The 19,691-nt window shown below is 41.7% G+C and overlaps 1 protein-coding gene across 2 annotated transcripts in view; it reads left to right on the top strand.

The window, feature by feature from the left end:
* The first annotated feature begins 2,239 nt into the window (after nucleotides 1–2,239).
* Nucleotides 2,240–19,691, top strand: part of ACSM2B (acyl-CoA synthetase medium chain family member 2B) — a 50,789-nt gene continuing 33,337 nt past the window's right edge. For both annotated transcript variants that reach the window (XM_012104196.4, XM_042240485.2), the window contains exons 1-6: nucleotides 2,240–2,345; nucleotides 3,762–3,946; nucleotides 7,283–7,493; nucleotides 10,096–10,303; nucleotides 11,746–11,889; nucleotides 14,628–14,784. In XM_012104196.4, coding sequence (XP_011959586.2) covers nucleotides 3,770–3,946; nucleotides 7,283–7,493; nucleotides 10,096–10,303; nucleotides 11,746–11,889; nucleotides 14,628–14,784 — 897 coding nt within the window. In that variant the 5' untranslated portion in view covers nucleotides 2,240–2,345; nucleotides 3,762–3,769. The remainder of the gene's footprint in view (nucleotides 2,346–3,761; nucleotides 3,947–7,282; nucleotides 7,494–10,095; nucleotides 10,304–11,745; nucleotides 11,890–14,627; nucleotides 14,785–19,691) is intronic.

Here is a 19,691-nt window from a genome sequence, read left to right on the forward strand (position 1 = left end):
CTAGGTGGTGCAATTCTATGAATGTTTCCAGAAAGGGTATCTCTTCCCAGGACACAGTTGCTTCTCTATATTACCAGGTTTTTCTACGTGAATTATTTCTAGGCTTTCCCAGAGAAAAGCAAATTGCTTTGGGTATCCTCTCAAGGTATATCTCCTCTTCTCTCCCTGTTTTGCTAAAAGTTTTCACAATTATCTCAGGTTCAAAGAATTTGGTAACAAAATAAGCCATTTGTTATAGACAAATAAATAAAACCAATATTTATTAGAGACTTATTTAGCTTACTTTCAATATTACTAGCATTAAAAGAAAAGAGAAACAGAAACAGCAGAGGACATATCAGCAAATTGGGTTTTGCCAACATTCAGACTCAAACAGCACTGGGAAACCCCATGTCACAACACATCTGGAATCCCTGTTGAGCAAAGGTCCCAGGCAGCGTGTCTGCTCCCTGGGTGAGATCTCAAAGATTGTAGTTCTGGTTTCCCATATATAATCCCAGGATGCAAACTGGTATCATCATCAATCTGTGAGCAAATTGCAGCTCTAGTGTCATGTTAATGCTGTTTGTTTTGGTCTGTAAATCTTGGAATGTTGCTAAATCCAGGGAATGGTTGTCCAGACCTCCACCAGGAACTTAACAAATTGCATGATCCACTTCCTATCTCTCTATTGTGCCTCTCTTCTGACACTCACAGCAGGTATGGCTGACACCCACAGCAGTAGTCAGGGCCGTGGCCAGATACATCAGAAGCAAGGTCAGAGGCCTGCTCTGCTGTTTTGCCTCTGAAGCCTGAACGAGACTACTTCTATTTGATTTCTTTAACATCCCCCTGGTGTCTCGGAGAGTAAAGAATCTGCCTTCAATGTGGGAGATCAGGGTTCGATCCCTATGTTGGGAAGATCCCCTGGAAGAGGGCATAACAACTTACTCCAACATTCTTGCCTGGAGAATCCCTATGGACAGGGGAGCCTGGTGGGCTATAGTCTGTAAGGTCGTAAAGAGTTGGACATGACTAAGCAACTAAGCACAGCACACAATGCTCCCCAGACCCTATACCCTGGCTTTGCAGGAATTTAAGCCCCTCTGGCTCCCCTAGTTATCCCCTGATTTGGGTCTCTGTCACTTGTGCCCTCAGCATTGGAAGGTAACTGGCACCCTAGTCTTGCCCCTGGCCTGTTAGCCTCCAACAGAGATATCTGTGTTTAGGGAACTCCCATCCCCGCCTGTCGTAGGGCTCTTTTAGTAGATGGGTGGCTGGTAGCCAGCACTTTGGAGAAATAACTGAGTGGGCATAGGATGCAGGGGAGCAGGTGAGAAAGCTCTGTGGCATCAGGGAAGATCTGAGAAGATACAGAAGCCAAGGTGGCTGGAGATACTTTTCCTTTGGAGGGTATTCCTGACTGTCTCAGCATCTCAGAGCCTCCTGTTTTCGAGGTCTAATCTCGGGCCCTGAGGATTCACTGTGAGTCAGCAGCTTGAGTGTGTTTGAGTTTAGGGTTCCAGACCTGTGTCTGAGACTGATTTTCTGCAGAGCTTTAAGCAAGTTACTGTTCCATTCTGAGTTTTTATATTATCTACTCAATGATCTGGAAAGGTCTTTGTTTTTCTGACCCTCTGACTCAAACACAGCTGCATAAGCACTAACATTCACTGAGATGTACAAGGTGGCAGGCAGAGAGGGATACTTCACTGAGACAGAGAAGATGAGGTGCTCAGCTCTGAACAAAGCATGTTTGGCAGGCCTGTTAGACATCTGAGGAGAGAGGTCAAGCTGATTAGTGTGCAGGAGAGAGATCTAGGCTGGAGACACATGAATGGTCATCAGCAAGGCAATTGGGTTTCAAGCTATGATAGTGGATAGAATCATGCACCAAGTGTGAATAGAGGAGATGAAGAGGAATCACTAATAGGGACCAAGAATAAGAGGAAAATCAGGTGAAGGAAAGGGCTAAAGGAAATGAGAGGACAGGATGTACATCAACTCTGTGTGAGTTCTGTTCCTGCCTTCCTGTCAGGAGTTCCTGTTCATGTTGGAGCATGAACCTGCTGTCAGTCTTGTGCATAAATCTCCCTTTGATCTCCTGGATTGAAAGACTAGTTCCTGGCTGGCTCCAAGGCTGTAAGACTGTGAAATCCATAAACATAACTAGGAGGACTGGTGTTATCTCGAGTTAGCCTCAGTTAATGATTAGCTGTGCCCTCTTTGAAGGTTGTAGGGATTCTTGAGCTATCTGCCTGATTAGCTGTGCCATCCTCCAAGGAGACAGGGTTTCTGGTGCTGCCTGTTCAGGAGGGAGTAGACCAAGAGATCTCCAGAGAGACTTCCTTGAAAGGACTTGGCAGGTAAGCAGGTTGTGAGGAATGAATAGATGGAGTCATGCTCCATGATGGCGCTATCCAATCTTTAGAAGTCACGACTGGTGAGCAGAATGACAATCCACCAGGAAAAGTAGTCTGCAATTTCTAGGGACCAAGAAAGGTCTGCCAGGTCTTAGTGAGGAGGCAGCAGTGGGCAAAGAAAAGGGAGCGTTTAGCACAGCAAAAGGGAAGGACTTGGGTGGCTGGGAGAAGGGTGGTCAAAATGGGATGGAAATTGGGTGGTAGTCAGGGAAGGAGGCCTCTAAGAGGACGTGAGGCCTGAAGAATGAGAATGAGCCAGGTATGGAAAGAGAGAGGAATCAGCAGGTAGAAAGGCAAAAAAATTTCCTGCCTAGGAGCTGGTAAGGAAATCTTCACTTTTTGTTCTTTTAGAAAATAAGAGAGGAAGGTCTTTAAGAGACCTTAAGCATTCTGACTGCTACTGCCCAAACAACAGGAAGTGGGAATCTGACCAGCTGGAGGAACTACTGGCTAGATTCCTTGCATCAAAGGTCATTACACTTAAATTCTGCAGCCCTCATCAAGGTGTGCATGTTGGAAATCAGAGACCAGTAGCTTTTGAACTACTTTTCCTAGAGCCAATGCAGAGACAGAAATGAAAATCACAACAGTTATAATTTCTAAAGTGATTCTGTTAGGTCCTGTGTACTGAATACGCAGTACTCAAGATATCTCAGTCAAGTATCAGTTAAAGAAAACAAATGCTGCTTGTATTAGTCAGTTTTTGCCATGATAGCAATCATCCTGAACATCTCAGATGCTCATATCCAAAAATATTTTCCTGTGAGTCTGGAAATTATCTGTGGCTATACTAGGCTCAGCTCAAGTCCACATGCGTTCTGGGACCCAGGCTGGAGGTAGGCTCACTTGGGATATGCTGTTCTCATGGCATTGGCAGGAGGATTCTTTACCATCTGAGCCACCAGGGAAGCCATTTTCATGGCAGAGGGCATAAATGCAAGAATCTCTGACCAAGTACACAAGCACATCCACTCATATCTCATTCTCCAAAGCATATCCTATGGACAAGCCAAAGTCAAGAGAGGTGCATACACACTCTTCTCCAGAATGCACACGGAGTTGCTGGTAATAACAAACCAATCTATCACACCGCTGTGTCTTAAGCACAAAAGGATTTATTATGTGGAATTGGGTGTTCACAAAATTGTCAGAGGTGCTGGAAAAATAGGATTTAAAGCAGGTGCTGTGTTTTCAGAGAATGGTACATCAGAAGGTGACTGAGATAGATGCTGACTTCTGGTTCACTCATAATCACAGCAAATTAATTTCTGGAAGAACCCTGTAAGGTTGGAATGGGGCTCCTTAAACAACTGCTGACAGTACAGAAAGACTCACCTCTGTCTTTTCCTTCCTTCATAGGTTTGAACATGTATTGGCGGCGGCAACTCCAGGCACTTTGCATCCTATGGAGGTCTCAGATGTCCAATCACACTATCCGCATTCATACTAGGCAACTGGCATCCCTGCAGTGGGGACACCAGGAAGTTCCAGCCAAATTTAACTTTGCTACTGATGTGATAGATCACTGGGCTGGCATGGAGAAGGTAATGGGGTGGAAAAGAAGCACACAGTTGGAAAATTTGGCTGAGTTCACTAGTCCATCCATTCGTTCAATAAGTGTTTGTTGAGTACTTATTATGTGTCAGGCACTATAATGACCTGTGAACAAGATGTCCATCTTCCATTAAGGTGCATAGGGTAGGAACAAGAGAACATGAGCTTGACAGAAAGAAAGGTTTAGGAAACTGATGCATGGTGGAGCAATCTGGGAACCACCACACCTCAGGCAGCTTGAACACACAGCCGACCTAAACATACTCCACGTTCTCTCTTGTGACCTCCCAGGGTGAAACAAGGACTAGCGAGTTGGAGTTATAGAGGAAGTAAATTTGTATGTAATAAAAGAAAAATCAGCATTCTCTTGTTAAATCAGCATCAACCAAAGACTGAGTGGGTCTTCTCAGAAAGCTATGTGTCCTTGTCATTAGGCATACACAAGTAGAATGATTTTTAGGCTGGGAGTGTCAAAAGGATTCCAACATGAGACATCAGAGAAGAGAGTAATGCGAAAATTCCTAAATTTTCTTTCCTAGCCTGGACTTCCAGAATTCTGCTCCATTCATTGCTGACACTGTGATTGACTCTACCTGAGTTCAGTGTACCTTTATGGAAGATGAAAGGATTCATCCTGGCTAGGGTAGCAGAAGAGACGGTTCTGTTAGCATGGGCTTAAAAGAATGATGATCAAAGGGAATCATAGTTGTGATGTTGTGATGTCTCAACACCATGACATAACTGTAGTACAGAAATGGCAAATGCCAGGCCTCTAGGCTTAAACATGGTCCATGGTGCAGGGCTCTCTAAACAAAACAAAACAAAACAAAAAATTGGTAGGCATTTTAAAGTTGAAATTTTTCAGATAAAAATTTAGATTTCTGGCTTTTCTTTTGAAGTTATACTTCTTTAGAATAATGAAAGAGGTCTTTACTACCATGACTAAAAATCTTGAATTCATAAAGTAAGTAATTTACTAAATATATGTGCATTTCAAAAACAACAAATTTCCATTGAAAAACACACTGTCAGCAAAATTTTAAAATAATGACAATCAGAGTAAAGATATGCAATTCATAAAAGAGCCAAGAGTTAATAGCTCTAATGCAAAAAGAGCTCCTAGAAATCAAGAATAAAAAGATGCAATCAAAAATAGATATGGGCAAATATATAAAAACAGTTCACAGAAAAGTGAACTCACAAGGCCCTTAAATATAAGTAAAAATGCTCAACCTCACTCATAGTAATAGTTACACAAAAGAAAACTTCACTGAAATAATATATCTTACCTACTAGTTATATAAAAATTTTGTCAACATACTCTGTTGACAAAGCTATGTGGAAATAGACACAGGTACTGATCAAAGTGCAAAAAGTCAACCCTTATAAAGAGGAATTTTGAAATATCTAATACAATTACAAACAAATTTTCTCTTTGGCTTGACATTAGTGCTTTCAAACTATGATATGGAGACCCTGAGGATTCCTGAGACTTTTCCCAGGGGAATATGTAAAATGAAAACAATTCAAAACAAAACTAAGACAAATTGAAACTTTTGTGCAACACTGGTGGGAATGTAAAATGGTCCAGCCATTGTGGAAACAATATATTTCCTCAAAAAATTAAAAATAGAGTTACTGTATAATCCAGTTTTTCCATTGTTGTGTATGTACCCCAAAGAATCAGAAGCAGAGTTTTGAAGAGATATTTATACACCCATGTTCGTAGTGGTAGTATTCACAGTAGCCAAAATGTAGGAACAATCCAATGTCTATCAATGGACTAGTGGATAAATAAAATTGGCATATTTACACAACATTTTTTTAAAAAGAATGAAATTTTGACATATGATACACCATACATGAACATTAAGTGAACTAAGCCAGATACAGAAGGAAAAATATTGTGCCATTCCATTTATATGAGGTACTTAGAGCAATCAAATGGCAAGCCACTCCAGTGTCCTTGCCTGGAGAATCCCAGGGACGAGGGAGCCTGGTGGGCTGCCGTCTATGGGGTCGCGTAGAGTTGGACACGACTGAAGCGACTTAACAGCAGCAGCAGCAGCAGAGATATCAAATTCAGAGACAAAAAGTAGAATAGTAGCTACCGGGGACTTGGGAAATGAGGGACTGGGGAGTCTTTGTATAATGAATACACAGATTCAGTTTTAGACAATGAAAAAGTTCTGGAGACAAATGATGGTTGTGATTACACAGCAGTATAATAAATGCATGCCACCAAATTGTGTACTTTAAAAATGGCTAAAATGGTAAATTTTATGTTATGTATATTTTACCATGGGCTTCCCTGGTAGCTCAGTTGGTAAAGAATCCACCTGCAATGTAGAAGACCCTGGTTGGATTCCTGGGTCAAGAAGATCCCCTAGAGAAGGACATGGCAACTCACTCTAGTATTCTTGCCTGGAGAATCCCCATGGACAGAAGAGCCTGGCAGGCTACAGTCTATGAGGTTGCAAGAGTTGGACATGACTGAGCAACTAAGCACAGCATATTTTACCACAATAAAAAATAAACAAATACATAGAGATAGATAAATAAATCTAAGATAATATTTGCTTTTTTAATTCTCATTCTCTCATAAGAATACTGTGTCATTTTCCAGAGGCTACAATGAAGTAAATACAGAAAAATAAAGAAATCCAAATGTCTTCTATTAAGGAAGATACTAAAAAGATTTGCAAAAATGTAAAATGATGCCACTCTTTTCATTATATTTTGTTTGTTTTAGAAAGTATACTTACTTCTTCAACAAAACATATCTTATTTGTGTTAATATATGATGGACTTATTACGTTATATTTAAAAGCTGAACCTCCAATACTTTGGCCACTGAATGCGAAGAGCCAGTTCACTGGAAAAGATCTTGATACAGGGAAAGATTGAGGACAGAGGGAGAAGGGGATGACAGCGGATGAGATGGTTGGATGGCATCACCAACTCTGGACATGACTTTGAGCAAACTCCAGGAGATAGTGAAGGACAGGGAAGCCTGGCGTGCTGCAGTCCATGGGGTCACAAAGAGTTGGACTTGACTTAGCGACTGAGCAACAGCAACAACAACAATAATGGATCTATTCACACATGTATGCAATTTCTCAGTTTAATTTCTAACAAACATTGAGAGATATTATTAAGGCGCTTATAAATAAAGCTCTTTAGGATTGTAATACTTCTTAAAAGTGTATAGGAGTCCTGGGATCAAAAAGCTTATTAAGCACCACTGCAGCAGTTCCAAGATGGGAATTTATTTTACATGCTTGTGTACCAGCCCACCTTAATCATGAGGCCTTCTCTTTCTTCAGGCTGGCAAGCGACCCCCTGGCCCAGCCCTGTGGTGGGTGAGTGGCAATGGGGACAAGGTAATGTGGAACTTCAGCCAACTGAGTGAACTCAGTCAACAAACAGCCAACGTCTTCGCAGGGCCATGTGGTCTGCAGCGTGGGGACCGTGTGACAGTGGTGCTGTCCCGAGTGCCTGAGTGGTGGCTGGTGATCCTTGGCTGCATGCGAGCAGGTTGGTGATTGACCACCTGAGCTGAGCACCATCTCCCTTGTGAAAGAAACTGCAATCATTCCTCCCAAAAGATGCCCCCTCCACCTATCATGTGGTCCCTCGTCATATAGAGACATCACTCTTCTTCCATTTATTTAAGCAAACAATGCCCTAAGCACTATGCTAAGAGGTTGCTAATACAGAGTAAACGAAACAGAGTCTATGTATGGGACTCACAAGCCTCTGGAGAAAGACAGCTGCTTTAAATTATTAATTGCATATACAATTATTAAATCACAGTTTTGATAAGTGGCATGAGGTTCTATAAGAACCTATACAAAATGTTTGTCAAACTATGACCTATAGGGCAAATCCAGCCCACAGCTTGTTTTTAATAAATAAGAAGTTTTGTTAGAACCCAGTCATGCCCTGTTTGTATATTATCTGTGATTGCTTTTGAACTATAATAACAGACTAACATAGTTTGGACAGAGAGCCTCTGGCACATAAAGCCTAAGATATTTGATATTTGCTTGGCTTTTTGTAGAAAAAAATTGCTGATCTTTGCTGTAACAGGAGACCCAAACAGACTAATCTGAGAGGTTTACAGAGGTCTTAATAGAAGTAGTATTTAGTCTGAGAGCTGAAGGACAAGTAAGATTTGACCAGGAAAGGAGGAAGAGAGGAGGAGTGCTCCAAGCAGAGGGAACAGATGAGGGGAGGGAAACCTGAAAATTATGAAAGAACCTGGAATGATGACTTGTGTGCCTACAGCCCAGGCAGCAAAAAGAAAGTAAAGGCAAATGGGTCTGGAGAGATGGACAGGTGCTAAATTGGCAGAACCTCGTAAGCCATGGCAAGGGAAGGGTACTGGGTCCTTATGCAGTGAGGAATGGAAACCATAAACTGATTGCATGACATGACTATTTTCTGAATATAGATGGTGACTCTGGATGGTACATGGAGAATGGGATGAAGGAGGGAAAGAATGGGGTTGGGGAATTCAAATAGGAGACAAAGAATGATAGCGATTTCAGTTTGGATGGGGAGATAGAAATGGAGTTAAGTGGTTGGATTTGAGAAAACTGATCGCAAGATTTTTTTGATGAATGACATAAGGTAGAGGAAGAAGTCGTGTAGATGGAGAAGTCAGAGTCACTCAGGCAACTGGGTGGATGCAGTGGTCTTTTTCACAGTGAGAAGCAGCTATGGGGTATCAGGGAAAGATGACAAGTTCAAGTTGGGAGCTGTTGAGTTAGGGGTACCCAAGTGATGTTCAAGAAGCAGGGAGAAGTTCTAGTTATAAGATAAACATGTCCTAGGTATATAATATAAAACACGATCACTATAGTTAACAATATGTATTGTAGAGAGTAGATTCTAAACATTCTCATCACAATTTAAAAAATAAGTGTAATCATGTATAGCGATAGATGACATAAGATAGTATTTATTAATTATTCATTTTTATTATTTATTATTTATTTATTGTGGTATTCATTTATAGTATATAGGTATATCAAATCATTAAGCTCTATACTTCAAATAGACAAATTCTTGTATGTCAGTTATATCTCAATTTTTTAAATATAAGGATAAAAAGGAAGGAATAAGAAGTGAATAGCTGGGATTTAAGGGCATAACATCTGAGATGCAGACAGAAATTTAAGAATGATCAATTTTTAGATATAAGAGATGAGAAGTGGAAGAGCCTCAAGAAACACCAGTATCCTTCATTTACAACTTATCTTTCCTGGCCTTCACACACAACAAGCATTCTCATCAGTAAGGAGGAAAATGTGATTGTGGTAAAAAAAAAAAGTAAGAGTTATCAGAGGAATCTGAACACAGCTCTAGAAGCAGGCAGCCCATGGGAGGAGTGAGCAGGCCATGAGAGAAAAGTGACGCAAACTGACACACTGGCAGATATGAAATGGTCTGAAGGGAAGGAGAACTCAGAGCGGGAGATGGAGGGACAGTTGAGGTGGTAACAGGCCTGCAGTGTGGATCCTGAAGTGTTGAGAGTGGGAAAGAGTAAGCCAGAGGTGGAAACGGATAACCAGGAAGAGCATGTGAAAGCAGCTTTATGAAAGGTGAGAAACAGTCTAATTATTATCCAGAAGAATAAAGCAAAGTCATAAAAGTCTCATCAAGATAGAAAACAAAAGCCTAGGAGTGCTCTTCCCAAAGAAAATTCAGTGTCCCATGCTTGAGATAATCAGGACCTTGAGCGCCGTGGTATCGCATGGACAATTCCAAGTTCTTTTAAGGCTCTAATATTTTAGTTACTATATATGATTGTTTGGATATAGCAAACTTCTATAGGGCGGTGTGTGTGTGTGTGGGGGTTAGGGGCCTTAGACTACCAATGGTGTAACATGAGGCAATTGGGTTTCTCTCAGTCTCAGTAGACTCCTTACAGCTCTGACAACCCCAGGGACATCTGTGTTTAAATCAGTCTCTAGTCCCCAGTTCCTTTATTATTGATACTCCCCATTGGTTATCACCACCCCTACCTGCCCTAACCCAGCTTCTCCCCACTGGCTGTTCATATTAAAATTCTCTAGGGGAGAAATCAACCATCCCTTCCAGTTCTCTCTCTAAGCCATTTGACTTTTTCCAGGCCTTGTCTTCATGCCCGGGACCATCCAGATGAAAGCCAAAGACATTCTCTATAGGCTGCAGGTGTCTAACGCCAGGGCCATTGTGGCTGGGGATGAGGTGGCTGAGATAGTGGACACTGTGGCACCAGAGTGCCCTTCTCTGAAAACAAAACTACTGGTGTCTGAGAAAAGCCGGGATGGATGGCTGGACTTCAGGACACTACTGTGGTGAGTATCTATGTGTCCTGTTGTTTAGTCACTAAGTTTTGTCCAGTTCTTTTGTGACCCCATGGACTATAGCCCATCAGGTTCCTCTGTCCATTGGATTTCCCAGGCAAAATACAGGAGTGGGTTGCCATTTCCTTCTCCAGGGGATCTTCCCAGGAGAACCCACATCTCCTGCATTGGCAGGTAGATTCTTTACCACTGAGGCACCAGGGAAACCCATCAACCTGTCTTAGCCTGAGCTTTTACCAAAGATGGAAACCTGCACTTATGTGCAGATTCTTTATTTGGGAAGTCTAAGGAGCAGTGGGTAAGATGTGGGAGAGTTAAGCAGGAAAGAAGTAAGAGTTAATACAGAGTTTATTATCTGTATTATTGAGTCACTGCACAGCATAAGTGGGCCTTGGCCTGCAGGGATCTTTTGAGGAACACACAGAATGCCTCTCAGGATTGTCTACTAAAGGACTGACAAACATTGACCCATCAGCACTTAACCTCCATTCATAGAGGGCTGCCCAGAGATGTTATTTACCCCACACTCTGGGCTGCACATACATGCGTGCAGGATAGGCTCAGAGTCCCATGCCATGGTGGTGACAGAGAATGAAGGCCAGAGGCACAGAGTGCCTCACCTCACTGTGGCTCACAGTAGAAGCAGCAGCAAGTTGGTTGGAACTCACCTGGAGCTTTTGACTGTGTCGAATAAGAGGCAAAGCTAAGAGGGTATGTGGTAAAACACAGGAGATGGCTGATACACAGAGTTTATAGACTCCTTTCCCATCTTTTGCATCCCTAAGTGAGGCCGCCAGCAGTCTATAACATGATTGGCCAGAAGAATGAGTCTCCTTTTCATATATCTGAAATCTCTACACTAGAGACAATACCTTAGGAAATTCCTAGGGAGAGTGTAAGCTTTTTCTTTCTAATGTTATAGTCTTTAATATAACTGTCAGGGAAATAGACAACATAACAGCAGTTTTGAGAGACTCCAAAGAGGAGTAAATGCTTCTAGGGAATAGAAGAGGGAAGATTGGGAGAATTTACACTAATTGAGCATCTCCTATGCACCTGCTATCATGCTGTGGCCTCCAACAACAAGCAAATAAACATTCACTGAATTCTCAAAGCAAGTTGCCATTTCTCAATAACTCTGAGATGGGTGTTATATTGATCCTATATCTCAGATATGGAAAATGAGACTCTGAGAAGTTAAATAAATCATCTAGAGTGACATAGTTAACAAAGTGTCAAACTTGAGTGGTGTTCAAACCCAAGTCTGACTGACTCAAAGTCTCACAATCTTATCCACTCATAAGCCTCCTTTCTAGAGTGGGTCAGCTGACTTGCCTCTCCAGTATGAGGGGAGATGGGAAGGCATGAGTCACCAAGACATCTGGGGTCCAGGGCAGATCTTATTAGGTGACAATCTGTGTCACTGTTGTCAGGAAAGCATCTACTACCCATTGCTTTGTGGAGACTGGGAGCCAAGAAGCAGCTGCCATCTACTTCACCAGTGGAACTAGTGGCCTTCCTAAGATGGCGGAACACTCCCACTCAAGCCTAGGATTAAAGGCCAAGATGGATGCTGGGTAAGAAGAGTCCTTTCTCTCTGGAAATGACATGACCAGGCCTTGAGATTTTTCTGATCTCAAATTCAATTCTCTTGAAATAAATAGGTTACCATGTGGTACTTCTGAGAAACAGAGTTGGGAAGCGGGCAAGAGGGAACATTGCTTAGCAAGCTGGGTATCCAGTGACCCGTGGTGGAACATTTCTGTCGTAGATAACAAAGGATCACAAAACCTCTTCAGTGCTTTGAGCAGTGTCTCTACTAGCTTGAGTGCTTAGCACGAGGTTTATATGCATTTTTTCACAAGACTGATCTGTATCTTGTCCTTTGGAATGTTAGTAATTTTCTTTGATGCTGTCCACATTCCAAGAGCCTGTTTTTGTCAGTAGCAAATTACTTTTCAAATTCATTAAACAGAGATCTGTAATTGGATTAATAAGATGAACTGAGATCTCAGAATTTCTGTATCTCGGATCTCAAATTTAGGCTTTTATTTCACTCTACATCAATCTCATCAGTGGAGTCAGAAAATAGTGTGCTAAGATTGTCATGAAATTATAACCAGAGATCTTGATCTTTTCAGTTGATCCTGCTTGCCATGTTAATTTTATTATTAGAACTAGAAAAATGCTTTAATGCAAAAACCCTCAAAAACTTAAATGTCATATCTATGAGCCTATGGCATCAGAAAATTAAATTTCATAGAAATTATTTAATAGAAGAGCTACAATAAGAAAAACATAGTTTCAAAAGATGGAAATATAAATAAATGTAGCTAATATATTAAATTCCCACTCACCACTCAAAATTTGATTCCATTTGGCTAAGACCTAATTTCTCTACAGAGCTGGCTGTGGGTGAAAGTAGCAATCATCTTGAGGATGGGACATATTCTATGGTAATTCCGAGCCACAAGGAAGTTCTTTCTATGCGGCTTAAATTACCTTGGCTTTCAGTTCAGTTCAGTTTAGTCACTCAGTAGTGACCGACTCTTTGTGACCCAATGAGTCGCAGCACACCAGGCCTTCCTGTCCATGACCAACTCCCAGAGTCTACTCATACTCATGTCCATCGAGTCGGTGATGCCATCAGCCATCTCATCCTCTGTCATCCCCTTCTCCTCCTGCCCCCAATCCCTCACAGCATCAGAGTCTTTTCCAATGAGTCAACTCTTTGCATGAGGTGGCCAAAGTACTGGAGTTTCAGCTTCAGCATCATTGCCTCCAAAGAAATCCCAGGGCTGATCTCCTTCAGAATGGACTGGTTGGATCTCCTTGCAGTCCAAGGGACTCTCAAGAGTCTTCTCCAACACCACAGTTCAAAAGCATCAATTCTTCAGCACTCTGCTTTCTTCATAGTCCAACTCTCACATCCATACGTGACCACAGGAAAAACCATAGCCTTGACTAGATGGATATTTGTTGGCAAAGTAATGTCTCTGTTTTTGAATATGCTATCTAGGTTGGTCATAACTTCCCTTCCAAGGAGTAGTTCAGTTCAGTTCAGTTCATTTCAGTCGCTCAGTCGTGTCTGACTCTTTGCGACCCCATGAATCACAGCACGCCAGGCTTCCCTGTCCATTACCAACTCCCGGAGTTCACTCAGTCTCATGTCCATCGTGTCAGTGATGCCATCCAGTCATCTCATCCTCTGTCGTCCCCTTCTCCTCCTGCCCCCAATCTCTCCCAGCATCAGAGCCTTTTCCAGTGAGCCAACTCTTCGCATGAGGTGGCCAAAGTACTGGAGTTTCAACTTTAGGATCATTCCTTCCAAAGAACACCCAGCGCTGATCTCCTTTAGAATGGACTGGTTGGATCTCCTTGCAGGCCAAGGGACTCTCAAGAGTCTTCTCCAACACCACACTTCAAAAGCATCAGTTCTTTGGTGCTCAGCCTTCTTCACAGTCCAACTCTCAATACATGACCACTGGAAAAACCATAGCCTTGACTAGACGGACCTTAGTCGGCAAAGTATTGTCTCTGCTTTTGAATATGTATCTAGGTTGGTCATAACTCTCCTTCTAAGGAGTAAGCGTCTTTTAATTTCACGGCTGCAGTCACCATCTACAGTGATTTTGGAGCCCCCCCCCCCCAAAAAAAAAGTCTGACACTATTTCCACTGTTTCCCCAATACTTCACAGTTCAAGTATTTTTGCTTTAAGACAAGCTTAATACTTTAAATTCTGGCCTAGAAAGAGAAAGCTTACAAGTGTCACTGCATGAGACCCTCAGTTGTGCTCAGGCAATTCATGATGCTCAAAAAAAAGAGAACCAGCCAAGGTCTATACAGCCAAAGTTCAATTTGCAGGCAAGGCCACTTTTTAGACTATCCACTTAGGTGTCTTTTGTTAGTAAACATTTCTCAAGTGGTTACCACTGGCCAAAAGCTGTACTCAGTACTGGAGTTAAAATGGAAATGAGACCCAGTTAGCTGTTCAGTCATGGGAGCTGGAGTCACACCTGAATAGGCACCTGCTGGTGATGGACAGGGAGGCCTGGAGTGCTGCAATTCATGGGGTCGCAAAGAGTCGGACATGACTGAGTGACTAAACTGAACTGAACTTGAGATAGGATGTGTGGATAGAACAACTCTCCTTTCCCCTGCTTGCTTATACCTTAACATACCTATAAACATACGCAAACATTCAGCTCCACAACACTCCTCTGCACACATACCTACCTCTACACACGTATAGACATACTCATGCTCCATCCACACCCACATGCACTTACACATGTTTTTCCTCTGTGTTGTCAGAAAATGGACAGACCTGCAAGCCTCTGACATAATATGGCCTATATCAGACACAGCTTGGATAGTGAATATTTTGGGCTCACTTCTGGAACCCTGGACGTCAGGAGCATGCACATTTATCCATCTCTTGCCAAAGTTTGATCCAGTGATCATTCTAAAGGTAAGAGAAGATCCAGTTTGCACCAGATGGTCAGAGTGAACCCATCTTGAAGTTTCTTTCAATTCATCTAATTTTTACTAACCTTGGCCATGCAGGTAGAAAGTGTTCAGTAAGCAAGATGGAAATGGTTCCTGCCCTCATGCAATTCATGGTCTGGGAAAGGAGACAGACACATACACAATTAAAAGGAGTATATTCAGGAGACAAGCATCATGGGTCATTCCTTCATTTAACACATATTTAATGGGCCCTTGCTCTGGTATGAAGTGTCAGATAGATGACAGTGAACTGAGTGTAAAACAGAGGGGTGGACTACTAGAGATGATGCCGTCATTGTGCATGTCTGTGTATGTGTGTGCCTATAGTGTAGCCATTTTAAGCGTGTAGCTTGAAAATGATTTACCTGTGTTAGACATTTTATTAATCATTCATGTTGATTTACAGAATTCCATAGAATGGGTGGCTTAAACAACAATTATTTCCTCATTATCCTGGGAATCTGAGATCAAGGTGCTGATATAGTTGGGTTCTTGGTAAGAACTTTCTTCTAGGCTGCCTTCTTGTAATATCCTCATATGGTAAAGAGAGTGAGCCCTGGTATTTCTTCTTTTTCTTATAAGGACAATAATCTCACAATGAGGGACCCACCCTCATGACTGCATCTAAACCTAATTGTCTTTTGAAGGACTTACTCCTAAGTACCAACATATCAGGGGTTAGGGCTTCAACATATGGATTGTGTGGGGGCAATCATGTCCATGTTATGGACAACATTCAGTCCATAACAGATAGCCATGTAATCACCATCAGATCAAGATATAAAATGTTATCTGCATTGCAGAAAGAGGCCATACGCCTCATGTCATTGTTCACACTCCATAGATTATTCATTGTTAACCTCTATCACCACAGATTTACTTTGCTTCTTCTGGAACTTCATGTAATCTTTTGTGTCTGGCTTCTTTCACTCAATATATTTTCTGTGAATACTGTCCATATTACTGCACATATTAGAAGTTTGTATAGTGTTCCCTTCTGTGGATCTATCACAGTTTCTCTTACCACCCTATTGTTGGTGGACATTAGGGTCATTTTCAGTCTGGGATTATTATCTATGAGGAATTTTGAAGAATAAATAAGAGTTCTTCCTGTGGAACTTGAAGGGGTAACCATTGAATAAAATCTACAAACTGCATGATCCTGGAGCAACAAAGCAATGGAAATAGGCTCATTTTGTTTGCAAAAGCACAACCTATTTGGACTTCATTTGTGACAGAGTGGGCAATTAACACTCTGGGGCCTCCAGATCTCTGTAGCAGTTAATGACTCAGATTTCTGTTTGGCTGGCAGCAGAGATACCAGGAGCAAACTGAGGCATAGATGATATCTTCAAAGGTCAAGAGACCAGGCAAGTTCTGCAGTCTCTCAAGAGATTCTCTTTATATGATTCTGTCATTTTCTGTTTTAAAGAAATTCTTATTCTGTCTCCTTCCACAAAAAGATTTGAAGTAGCTTTTGTAAAGAGCAATAAATAGAAAAAAGTATGGAACAAATGTAAAATTATAAAGCCTATTAGGAAAATATAGGCTGAACATGTGGGGTGAGTGAGTGGGAAGACTAAGGAAAGGAAGCAAATAAGTAGGTAATTGCAAATAAATGGGCAAAGCAAATAAGTAGATAATTGCATGTTGAGCTTCCTGTAAGGCAAGGCAATAAAGGAAAGGAGATAATTTTCATCTCTTATGCCAATACGTCAAAAGCACCCAGAGGAAATAATTACATGGTGTGTTAACATTAGCAATTTTTTTAGATGTTTTGTCTAACCCATTCTTTGTAATAAATTCTGTACAAAGCAAAGCATGGAATGAAGGTGGTATTATTGTTGTTGTTCAGTCTCTCAGTTGTGTCTAACTCTTTTTCAACCCCACGAATTGTACCCCGCCAGGGTCCTCTGTCCATGGGATTTCCCAGGCAAGAATACTGGAGTGGATTGCCACTTCCTTCTTCAGGGTATCTTCTAGACCCAGGGACCAAACCTCTGTCTCCTACATTGGCAGGTAGATTTTTTACCATTGAGCCACCAGGGAAATCCATGAAGGTGGTATTTCTAAAAAGTGTAGGCTGCAAATGGTAGTGCTGCTATTTGCTGATTGTGTGACTTCAGGCAAGTTGCTCAACCCTCTGTTGTTGAGGGTTGATAATACAAACTCCATCAGGTTATAGTGGGAATTAAATGAGAGAGCACAGGGCCTAGCAAGTATTCAGTAGTACCTTATTTTTCATAGCACTTCTGTAAAGTCTATAGATGCTTTTAACTTTAAAAAGCACTTTCTACCTGAATTATGTCCCAAAAAATATTTTGGGGGAAATAAGGCTGGGATTCAGTTCAGTTCAGTCATTCAGTTGTGTCCAACTCTTTGCGACCCCGTGGACTGCAGCATGCCAGGTTTCCCTGTCCATGACCAACTCCCACAGATTACTCAAACTCATGTCCATTGAGTCAGTGATGCCATCCAACCATCTCATCCTCTGTCGTCCCCTTCTCCTCCTGCCTTCAATCTTTCCCAGCATCAGGGTCTTTCCAAATGAGTCAGCTCTTCGCATCAGGTGGCTAAAGTATTGCAGTTTCAGCTTCAGCATCAGTCCTTCCAATGAACACTCAGGACTGATTTCCGTAAGGATTGACTGGTTAGATCTCCTTGCTGTCCAAGGGACTCTCAAGAGTGTTCTCCAACACCACAGTTCAAAAGAATCAATTCTTCCACGCTCAGCTTTCTTCATAGTTCAACTCTCACATCCATACATGACTACTGGAGAAAGCATAGCCTTGACTAGATGGACCTTTGTTGGGAAAGTAATGTCTCTGCTTTTTAATATGCTGTCTAGGTTGGTCATAGCTTTCCTTCCAAGGAGAAAGCATCTTTTAATTTTATGGCTGCAGTCACCATCTGCAGTGATTTTGGAACCCCCCAAAACAAAATCTGCCACTGTTTCTCCACCTATTTGCTATGAAGTGATGACACTGGATGCCATGGTCTTTGTTTTCTGAAAATTGAGCTTTAAGCCAACTTTTTGACTCTCTCACTTTCATCAAGAGGCTCTTTAGTTCCTCTTCACTTTCTGCCATAAGGGTGGTGTTATCTGCTTATCTGAGGTTGTTGATATTTCTCCCAGCAATCTTTATTCCAGCTTGTGCTTCATCCAGTCCAGCCTTTCTCATGATGTACTCTGCATAGAAGTTAAATAAACAGGGTGACAGTATACAGCCTTGACCTACTCCTTTTCCCTATTTGGAACCAGTCTGTCGTTCCATGTCCAGTTCTAACTGTTGCCTCCTGACCTGCATACAGATTTCTCAAGAGGCAGGTCAGGTGGTCTGGTATTCCTATCTCTTTCAGAATTTTCCACAGTTGATTGTGATCCACACAGTGAAAGGCTTTGGCATAGTCAATAAAGCAGAAGTAGATGTTTTTTTCTGGAATTCTCTTGCTTTTTCGATGATCCAGCAGATGTTGGCAACTTGATATCTGGTTCCTCTGCCTTTTCTAAAACCAGCTTGAGCTGGTTGGAAGTTCCCGGTTCATGTATTGCTGAAGCCTGGCTTGAAGAATTTTGAGTATTACTTTGCTACTGTGTGAGATGAGTACAATTGTGCTGTAGCTTGAGCATTCTTTGGCATTGCCTTTCTTTGGGATTGGAATGAAAACTGACCTTTTCCAGTCCTGTGGCCACTGCTGAGTTTTCCAAATTTGCTGGCATTTTGAGTGTAGCACTTTCACAGCATCATCTTTCAGGACTTGAAAGAGCTCAATTGGAATTCCATCACCTCCGCCAGCTTTGTTCATAGTGATACTTCCTAAGGCCCACTTGACTTCACATTCCAAGATGTTTGGCTTTAGGTGAGTGATCACACCATTGTGATTATCTGGGTCATGAAGATCTTTTTTCTACTTTTCTTCTGTGTATTTTTGCCACCTCTTCTTAATATCTTTTGCTTCTGTTAGGTCCATACTATTTCTGTCCTTTATTCAGCCCATCTTTGCATGAAATTTTCCCTTGGTATCTCTAATTTTCTTCAAGAGATCTCTAGTCTTTCCAATTCTATTGTTTTCCACTATTTCTTTGCACTGATCACTGAGGAAGGCTTTCTTATCTCTCCTTGCTATTCTTTGGAACTCTGCATTCTGATGCTTATATCTGTCCTTTTCTCCTTTGCTTTTCACTTCTCTTCTTTTCACAACTATTTGTAAGGCCTCCTCAGACAGCCATTTTGCTTTTCTGCATTTCTTTTCCATGCGCTGGTCTTGATCCCTGTCTCCTGTACAATGTCACGAACCTCTGTCCATAGTTCATCAGGCACTCTATCTATCAGATTTAGTCCCTTAAATCTATTTCTCATTTCCACTGTATAATCATAAGGGATTTGATTTAGGTCATACCTGAATGAACTAGTGGTTTTCCAAACTTTCTTCATTTTAAGTCTGAATTTGACAATAAGAAGTTCATGATCTAAGCCATAGTCAGCTCCTGGTCTTGTTTTTGCTGACTGTATAGAGCTTCTCCCTCTTTGGCTGCAAAGAATATAATCAATCTGATTTTGGTGTTGACCATCTGGTGATGTCCTTGTTAGAGTCTTCTCTTGTGTTGTTGGAAAAGGGTGTTTGCTATGACCAGTGATTCTCTTGGCAGCACTCTATTAGCCTTTTCCTTGCTTCATTCTGTACTCCAAGGCCAAATTTGCCTGTTACTCCAGGTGCTTCTTGACTTCCTACTTTTGCATTCCAGTCCCCTATGATGAAAAGGACATCTTTTCTGGGTGTTAATTCTAGAAAGTCTTGTAGTTCTTCATAGAACCATTCAACTTCAGCTTCTTCAGCATTACTGGTTGGGGCATAGACTTGGATTAC

This window comes from Ovis aries, chromosome 24 (genome assembly GCF_016772045.2).
Source record: "Ovis aries strain OAR_USU_Benz2616 breed Rambouillet chromosome 24, ARS-UI_Ramb_v3.0, whole genome shotgun sequence".
In the NCBI taxonomy this organism is placed as follows: domain Eukaryota; kingdom Metazoa; phylum Chordata; class Mammalia; order Artiodactyla; family Bovidae; genus Ovis; species Ovis aries.